The sequence below is a fragment of the Lithobates pipiens genome, unplaced genomic scaffold (assembly GCF_037356315.1).
Source record: "Lithobates pipiens isolate NorthernLeopardFrog02 unplaced genomic scaffold, aLitPip1_a1.2 Scaffold_3, whole genome shotgun sequence".
In the NCBI taxonomy this organism is placed as follows: Eukaryota; Metazoa; Chordata; class Amphibia; order Anura; family Ranidae; genus Lithobates; species Lithobates pipiens.
Window position 1 is genome coordinate 111,300,315 of NW_027507790.1, and position 10,131 is coordinate 111,310,445.

Here is a 10,131-nt window from a genome sequence, read left to right on the forward strand (position 1 = left end):
TGTTCACAAAGAATCCCACCAATGCTGTATACATACTACCCATGAAAGCAAAATTAGCAACTATGTACTGTAGACTTTGGACAGTGCAGAATGAGCTTGTATGTTCTTTAATGAACATTATGGCATAATAGACAATGCAGCAAGGTCACACACTAGCATAAAATACTGTTAATTTTACACTTCGTTGTATCTAGATGACTTCATTCAGAGCAATTGGGTGTAAAGTCTTGTCTAACCTTACCATCTTTATAAAATTGAAAAAGAATAGATTTCATGCATTTTCTGTTATTTGTGTATATTTAAAATAAACTGGTTAAACATCAGAGAAATATGTTCTGATCTGTATGCATACTGATAGGTTTCATTATTAATTTCAGGGTGTGAAAGATAAAATACATATATGTATAAATATACTGAATAAGTCCACTCTATGGTTTAAGAAAAAATATAATAATGTTATGGACGTAGCATGGGAGTGAAGATTGTCTAGTAGAAAGCATAGTGATTGTGTGAATTATTTTCTCAGTCCACCAGCCAAATTGAAATTCATTGTCTTATATTTGTAATGGTGCGACTGTTTTATTTGTGAAAAGTTAGGGGGAGGGAGTTTGTGATGCATGTGCACTGCATTCAAGTGAATGTACTCACACGGGGCTTTTCCTCTAGGGTTGACCTCTGCTACCCTTGTTGCCACTCAACAGGTGGCTGCTCAGGCATCTGCATCCGGTATGTTTCCTACACAAAGAAGGTAAATAGAGTATCTTAGTCAATGGCATTGTATCTATTAATATCTATACATGCATTTAGAAATTTGAGTGGAACTTTTCAGTATTGCAAATTTTAACCATCATGGAGCCCTGGTGCTTTATAACGCAAGCAAATAAAACAAAAACAAAACAGTACAATGGTATGTTTTCCATTATGTATACACAGTACATTATAAATAAAATAAGAAAAAAAAGGTTATAGAAAGACATTTACGTCATATAAGTTGAAATAATTTAATTGAAACATTCGTATTGAGGAGTCATAGGCATTAAAGAATTAATGCTATAGGTTTAAAAAACCATGTCCACTTGAATAAAGATTATAAACTAGTGAAACCCTCCATTCAATCCTATTAATAGTTTGTACTATGCTGGAGCACAGAGTCTCCCTAGGAATAAATAAAAGGATACTGTGCATTCGTAGACAGGTGGTTTCAGAGTTTCATGGCAATATCTTACTGGATCGAGGAAAGGTGAGTATAGGACTTGTTTGGGGTTGGTTATAGGAGAAAGTAAAATATAAATGTAACAGCACTAGCAAAGGTTACAATACATTTTAAGAATTTTTTTACTTTCAAAGATTTTATTGAGTTTACAAAGCACGGAAACAGAACTAATATCTTGATACAAGCGTTAGAGACATAAAACATAGCCGCCAGTCACAAAGGTATACTCAGAGGGCAACATAAAACTAAAAGCTTAATACTCTGAACTGTCTCCTCCAGTTCCACTTACACCCCTAATATTCGGACTTTCAATGTCTATCACCTACTGGGCCTCACCTGCACCCCGGCTGGGATCACACTGTGCAGGGTGAGAGCCTCCCGGTGTCCTATCCCCCTCCATTTGGATGGAGGTCATCAAATGTGGTGTGGAAGGTGGAATCTATCGGGAGTATATTCTACGCTCCAACTCCTCAGCCCTCCAGGTCTGACAGGTTAATATGGTCGGGGAGAGATCCTGGAACATTTTAAGAATGTTTTATGTTGTTACTCCAAACTTAAGCATGATCCCACTACCCTTTGGCAAATCCACATCAGAATATTTAAGAATTCTATATTAACTTATAAACTTACCAGTAATTTTAATATTAATATTATAAGCAAGAGACAGAGCTGTAAGTAGGGCCTTTTGGCAGGTAATCGGGGGAAACTGGGGTAGTTATTGTACCCACTTGAGTACTAGCTGGTAGATTACCCAAATGAACTGCACATCATTTTTGAGACAGGTAATGCTTTACTTTTGTGGTAATTATTAGCCACATTTTTTGTTATCATATAAAGGAAACAACTATCAGCTACAATAAAAAAGTTTTGTCTACATTTTGTTCTAAAATGGTCAGTGGCATTATAACCCACCCCCCCCCCCCCCACCCCACCTCCAACTTTAGGGGTCGGTGGTTTAAAAAAAAAACGTTTGGTGGTCTGTGACATTTTAATCTCTCCTCCCTCCCCCCACGTACACACACACACCTAAAATCTGCTGCCAATTCATTCCTTCCTATAATCCTTCATCCTTTCCTTTCTCCATTGTGAATGGGGTGAATGTTTTTAAACAAAGCAGTATTAACACTGGTGATATCTGTGATTGGTTAAGGTACAGAGCCACTCTGATTGGCTTTGATAATTTTGTATGATCTGTGCTTATGTCACTGTGATCACAGACATTGTGCCATGCGCAAGCTGTAAGCACAGCAGAGCTTAGAAATAGTGCTCCAATGAGCCCACCATTTTTTATTAACAGAAGGTAATACGCAGGGGCCACTCACAGGCAGGAGATTGTCCCTTAATCTAGTAAAAAAAAAGCTGAATTGGGCAACTGCCATCTCAGGTTTATAAGCACCCTATGTTTGGCTTTAAACGCAGAAAAGCACAAGTTTCAGTGAACGTTTTTGTGCTGCTTAGTCCAAGATTAATAGGAAAGTGACAATTACTATTTAATCTGCAGAGCAGTTACATTTTTGTGCTTGCTTCTGTAAGGATTACTGTCAGCACATAAAACAATAAACAAATGAATAAAGAGCCGAGTATTTAGATGTTCATGGAATCTGAAAAACTAAGTATAGGAATTAAATGGCAGATTTATGTAAGTCATCGTTGAGCATTTTTCAAACTACCTTTTGCTGGTCAACCCTGTACACTTTAGAATTATGCAACATGGGTTTACAAGACCCAGCAGGATAAATTTCATTGTATGTATAATGGGAATTTTTCCAACCATGAAATCAAGCTTGTTTGATAACAATTCAAAGGGCACCCATGAGACTGTTAGAAATGTATGTTCCATCTTTCTCTCTGATCTTCCACTCAGTATTAAATAAATAAATGAATGTATACCGACAATAACATTTCTGTGATAATAAAATGAAAATGTCCTCATGATTAGGATGTGTGCATTGTACAGTGCAGTTTAAATATGTGTACTTGTATGTAACAAATTTGTCCCCTAATTATAAAACTAATAATAGTAATGTTAATTATTTTTTTTTCTTTTTCAGGGAATGAATACATAGAAAATGTACATTAAATCATGTGACTGGATCACATGGGAGAGTGATTAATTACAGACATCAGTTCCATGGTGTTTACCTAGAATGCCTAAATGGGAGGCAAAACACGTCATTTCATTTTTGTGTTGTAAATTCCAGATTCTTGTTTATTTTTATTTTTTTTAATAGCGGAATAATATGTTCCTGTAATAAATGTCTGTGTGCAAGTACAATACATGCAGCATTATGTTTGTATATTAACATGCACACAAATATATATAAATAAATATATATTCTTTACATTTTTGTATCTATAACCAGGCTCACACACTCATAGAGTCTGCTGCTAATCTGCACACTACCCGATTTAAAAAGAAAAAAAATGTAACTGTCATGTTGACTAGTGTTTACTACAAATGGCTGTTGATTATTTTTCTTCCTTATAATGTAAATATTGTTATGTATTCACGTGCCTGAAACTTGCAGAAACTAATCATATTGGCCATAGGCTGTAAGGCAGGCTGTAAAATGAGGACACTTTGGTACAATGTAGATGTCTCTTTGGTGGCTCCCGTTAAGATGCATCAGTGTAAAATGTTATTGTAATAATTGTTTTATTGTAATTGTGTATTGTGAAAATGTACATATGGAAGGCATGGGGTTGCCAGTACCATGGTATAAGATAAAAAAAAGTAAATCTGCTGTACATACTGTATAAATCTGAGTAAATAATGAACATCTGTGAATAATAAAATGTCTCTTTTAATCTTGAATGACAAATAACCTGAAGACCTGCATACCACAAGACATCTGTGATTGTTCTATTACTTGAATAGTCCTGCAGTCTTTTTTTAATGTTTACAATTATCCAGTTTTAGAAGAGAGAATATAATGCCATTGCCTGGTTACTTGTTTTATGCTGTAATCTAGTTTATTTTATGTAAAATGTATATTGAACGCTTTCTTTTTATACCTGCCTTAAATAATTTGGCAATCAAAATTAAAGAAGTTGTTTTTGTACTGCGTTGTCCATTGTAGTTTTGTTATTTGATTTCATTTAGAAAACTTTCATAAGTAAATCACAGGTGACTACCTTCTGAAATTATTAATGTATTTCAGGGCAAAAAAAATGGCAGCACATTCTGCAATACATGCAATATCCCCTTGTTTTATTCCTTACAGCACAACAAAAGCAAATTACTACATTTATATGGGATTCAAAAACACCTCATTGTGCTAATTCTACCTTAACCAGAGCTTACTACAAGGGAGGTGTTGGGTTACCTCACATCTGTACCTACTATCATGCCATAGCTCTGGACCAATATATATTATTAGTGAAATCCCACCGCAGAAAAATATGGTCCATCATAGAGACCTTGCTCTAGTAATGGGCTAGTCAATTCCCTCCTTCTAACTGAAATAGGTTTACTTCCTCTTTTAGCACCATTTTCCTCCATCACTGCATCCTTAGAGGCTTGGAAGCAACTTTCCTCAACACATTTATCTTCTCTCCCTATCCACAAACTTCCAATCCCTCTGAGGGCTCTAAGCACCCATATACCCAACTTACCAATGCATCACTGGCAGTCGCATGGCATCATGACACTTCCAGACCTTATGATAGACAAGATTGTAAAAATGTTTGACACTCTGCAAAGAATTTAACCTCCCAGCCACAGACATCTACACCTACATGAAAATAGCCCACTTCCTCTACACCTTTAAACTTACACCAATGACCAAGATTCCTGAACCCATATATAACTTCTTCACACACCCATCTTATCCCAAAATAATTATTGCATCCTTCTATGAGGTCCTAAGCAACCATCAACCATATACATGGGTCACTTCCCTAACAGGATGCATGAAGGAGCTACTATGTGACAACGTTCATTCAGAGCAACTTACAAAGCCCCCCCCCCCCCACTCCAATCACTGGGAGGCTTACCAGAAAACTCTTCACCGGTGGTACTTAACCCTATACAAGCTCTCAAAGATATACCATAGTACCTCCCCCAACTGTTGGAGACAATGTGGCAGCATAGGCTCCCTAGCCCATACTCTTTGGTTCTGTAAATCTCTCACATCCTTCTGGAAACAAATATTTGTTATGTTATCTACCCGGCTTTAATGCTGCTGCATATTGACATAGAGAAATTTTCCCCAAACACCAGATCTATAGTGATAAACCTGTTATTAGCTGCTACATATTACCAGACTATGGAGAACCACAGATGATCCTACATTATTCAAGATGGTCTCCGACCTTAACTCCCAGTGGGAGATGGAAACTTAGATAGCTATAAAAAACACGCAAATGGAGAAATATATTTACAACTGGTCCTCTTGGCACGTACGGCACATGTATGGCACAAATGTGGATTTGAAAAATTTTGTTCAATGCTCATATGAGCTTTAAGCTGGTGTTCTCTATCTTTATCTAACCCTCCCTTCTTTTTTTTCTCCCATCCCCCTCCCTTTTTTCTTCTTTACCCCTCCCCTTCTGGAATAATTTTGACTAGCCCTGTGTTATGTATCTATGTAAATTTGCCTAAGATTTTTGATCTTTATGTACTAAGTAATGTCTATTTAAAATAGACCAACTGTATGTTCTGTACAACTTCATCAAAGCATCCATTTTCTTTTTCTTTTCTGTAATTGTTAAAACCTAATAAAACGATTGGAATTTAAATTCCTCACATCCAACGCAGGACTATTGAACCTACATCCATCTTGATAATGTCACATTCCTTCCTTCCTCTAAACTGACCAGGGGAAACCACAGAAACAGATGCACAGCATGCCTGTATTCCTTAGTCTTGCAAGCCACCAGGTCATCCAGCCAATCATAGCTTGCCTCTGGCACACAGCCTCTTCCAATCACAGCTTGCCCCTGGCACACACCCTCGCCTAATTACCATTTACCTCTTGTACATGCCCCCTGCTCAATCACTAAAAGGCCAACATGTGTGTGATGTATTAGGAGACCAGCCCCCTATAGACCCTCCACTATCAGGAAGAAGACACAAATGTTCATATGACAACTTTTTAACTTTGTAAAAAAGGTAATAAACATCATTTTTGAAACTAGATAAAAGCAGTTATGGTGCCTGCATAGTTACAATTACATAAAGTGTTTATAACATTGAGTGTTCACAACTACATGTCATTCAACAACTGTCATTCACTGATATTCCGATCTGAAAATGACATAAATTGGGCTCATGTATGCTTATGTATGTCTGCTCAAAGCTGATTCATACTTATGGCTCATTTACACACAGTTTTGTGTTTTTTGGCATGTTACATTAGATAGCCAATTCAAAATGAATAAACTTAATGCTATTCAGCGCATGAAAACAGGTATTGCACTTTTGTTTTAAGTGCAACACATATGTATCTGTGTGCTGCTGTGTGCTTTAATGCAGATATGCATTGGGATGCTATTAACCTTGCACTGCAGTCCACACCTACAGTGTGTTACTAAGCACAGGTGTAAACAAACCCTTAGTGCTTTACTAACATTTCACAAAGACATTCTTTTCATGTCTGTGCTTTGGATACACACATTGCAGCACTATGGCCCTTTCACACTGGGGTGAGAGAAGCATCAGCGGGAAAATGGTGTTATTTTAGAGCCGCTTTACCGTAGTTTTAGCGGTGGTATTCGGCCACTAGTGGGGCAGTTTTACCACCCTGCTAGCAGCTGAGAAAGGCAGAGAAAGGGTTAAAACCACTGCAAAGCGCTGCCCCATTGATTTTAATGGGCAGGATCAGTGAAGGAGCAGTGTATACACTGATCCACAGATGCTGCTAGCAAGACTTTTTCCATCCTGCTAGCGCACCACTCCAGTGTGAAAGTCCTCAGGGGGCTTAATGTGGCATCCCTGTACCCATTAAGCTTTGTCCATAATATTTTGGGGCAAATATTTGGGGATAGGCTTTTAAAAAGCACAGTGCATTAGGAAATAAGCTTTGCTGAAAAATTAATTTTTCTCTAATTTTTTTATTCTCATATAATCTTGAACTAAATTTATTGGGGTTTTATTGCTGAGATCTGGTTCTAAACATGTAGTTGCTTTGATGACCATCTTACCTTCACACTTTGAGTCATGAACCTGTAAAGTGTAGCAAATAAGGAGCTGTGACTTTTCTGATCTGCATACTTGTTCTAGATCAATGACTCAGGGATCTATTTATAAAACTCTTTACCTAAGATTTATACATTTTATAATTGAATCATATGTGAAAAACATAAAAAAAACTTACATGAAATAAATGTAAAATGTTTAGAGTAATGAAGCAAGATGATCAGAATGACATCCAAGAAAATTTAAAGAACTGTGCTACATGTTGCACGGAATGCTAGTCTGCCCTACATTCCTTTAGGCTAGAAATGGAATAGAGGGTTTGTTCCTGGTGGGGGACTTTAGATTAAGGCAGTTAGCTAAAGTAAGCAAAATTTAAAAAATGTAAAACCTTTAATGTAGATTATTTAAGATAAACAGCACATTCAAAATAGTAAGTTGAATACATAAATAACATATATAATAATCTGGAAGCTTGATTAATACAACAGATATATAAATATATACAACTGCAGTATACAAACAGGTATCACAGGAAATCGCAAAAAAATCGAGAAACTGTGGGAACCTGGGCCTGTGGGCTGCGCCACCATGCGCCGCCTACCCGCAATGCAACACACAATTGTCACATGATCCGAAAGGATTCCGGATACATGACACCATGTATAAACAAAGGGCTGGGGGCGCAAACAGAGCACGCGTGGCCCCCATGCGCCAAGTGCGGAAACCCGGGGACCCATACTCCGCCGTCATGCCAGGACATTGAGCTGAAAAGGGGAGGGACCAAGGGAGTCAGCAACAAAAGAGGGATTCAAAAAGCGGGAAAACCAGGACAAAATGAAAACATGATATAATAATTAAATATTTGAATATTTAAACAGACACCAACAAAAAGATATCCAAGGATAAGAATGATGCAATCTATTACATGCACAGAATTATATTGTGCATAAGCCAAATAGGACACTAACATAATTACAAAACATAATACATAACACTGCGCATTAGATATAAGTGGCAACAAATAGTAACCTATAATCAATGAAAAAACTTAAAAGGTGGTATCCAAGGGTTCCCATTCGGACCCCCCAGAGGTAAAACCCTCTAAGAAGGGTCGGAATGAGATTGATTAACCCAGGGGGTGAGGTAGTATTCAGGCGGAATATCCACCGCTGCTCACGCTGGAGCAAGATCCTGTTCCAATCACCCCCACGTATACCAGGATGGACGCGATCCAGGATGATGAACGAGACCTTGGGAAAAATTCCACCGTGAACAGCGGTCACATGTTTGCCAAGAGGGAGAATTGGGTTGCAAGTCTGCATAGCTGCGAGGTGATGGTATGCTCGTCGCCAGAATTCTTGGGCTGTTTTTCCTACATAAAAACACCCGCAGCCACAGAAGAGAAGGTAAACCACTCCAACTGTGCTGCAATAAGCATAGTGGCATGGAGAGTATCTTTCACCATTTGGTAGAATCCGATTTTTGGAAGTATTGATAAAGCGACAGTAATTACAACCCCCCACATGGAAAAGTGCCAAAGCGTTTACAGGGGCCCTTGGGGTCACCCTGTCTATATTCACTTGATGCTAGCTGATCACGGAGAGACCTAGCACATCTATATGTGAACATGGGATTCTTCAGTACGAAAGGGCCTATAGATGGATCCATTGTGAGGACATGCCAGTATTGCTGTACTATAGATTTTTTTTTTTTTGTGCTGGTTTGAAAATCCCATAATTATTGATATCAGATTTTCTTTTTTGCTTTTAGACGTGGGATTGTATAATAACTCATTACGAGATCTTTGACAAGCCCTGTTGTACGCCTTCTTAAGGCAGGTTTTTGAATATCCACGCGCAAATAATCTTGTCTTGAAGAGATCAGCCTCTTCTTTAAAAACTTTATTATCTGAACAGTTTCTTCTGATCCTTAAATATTGACTGTATGGAATAGAGGTTGTAAGTGCCTGTTGGTGGAAACTACTCGCATGTAAAATGGAGTTTCCAGCTGTTGGCTTCCTATAAAGGCTTGTACTTAATGCACCATTCTCATCTTTGTGTATGGTTACATCGAGAAAATTGATATTAGAACTATTGTGTATCATAGTGAACGTAAGACTGAACTCATTTTGGTTTCGTTTGACGAGAAGTTTTTCTAATAATTCAATAGATCCGTCCCACACCATAAATACGTCATCAATGTAGTGCATCCAAAGTAACACATGTTTCATTAGGGTAGTTAAGTCCTCATTTTCATTAATTGCAGGTTCCCACTCCCCCAGGTACAGGTTGACGGGCACATGAAGTCCTCATCGCCACGCCCTGCACCTGGAGGAAGTGGGAACCATTAAAGACAAAGTGATTATGTTGGAGAATAAACTCCAAGGTGCCCAGAATAAAATTTCTGGTTGGAGGGGCCAAATCCATGTCACGTGATAAGATGTAATTAATACACACCAGGCCCTTAGAATACTACTATAGAGTGCTTCTACATCGATTGCCACCAATATAGCTAATGGTGGGATGCAAACCCCATCAATGTTCTGTAAAAGTTTCTTGTATCCTGTATAAAGCTAGGAAGCTCAGACACCTATGGGCGAAGGTATCCATCCACGTATTCACTAAGAGATGGAGCCGTTCCCTGACACGATTGGTCTACCTGTAGGTTTATGGAGACTTTTGGGAAGTTTAGGCAGGCAATAGAAAGTAGCTATCCATGGTTTATTAACTCTTATATAGCTCCATTAATTTTTACTTAGGATATTGGAGGCCATAGCCTG

At 38.0% G+C, this 10,131-nt stretch overlaps 1 protein-coding gene across 4 annotated transcripts in view; it reads left to right on the forward strand.

The window, feature by feature from the left end:
* Window positions 1-4,275, forward strand: part of ZNF608 (zinc finger protein 608) — a 108,003-nt gene extending 103,728 nt beyond the window's left edge. For 2 of the 4 annotated variants that reach the window (XM_077462175.1, XM_077462178.1), the window contains exons 9-10: window positions 667-748; window positions 3,265-4,275. In XM_077462175.1, coding sequence (XP_077318301.1) covers window positions 667-748; window positions 3,265-3,271 — 89 coding nt within the window. In that variant the 3' untranslated portion in view covers window positions 3,272-4,275. Of the gene's footprint in view, window positions 1-666; window positions 753-3,264 lie in introns of those variants that run through there. The other 2 variants (XM_077462176.1, XM_077462177.1) reach the window with 2 other exon arrangements.
* Window positions 4,276-10,131: the final 5,856 nt, after the last annotated feature.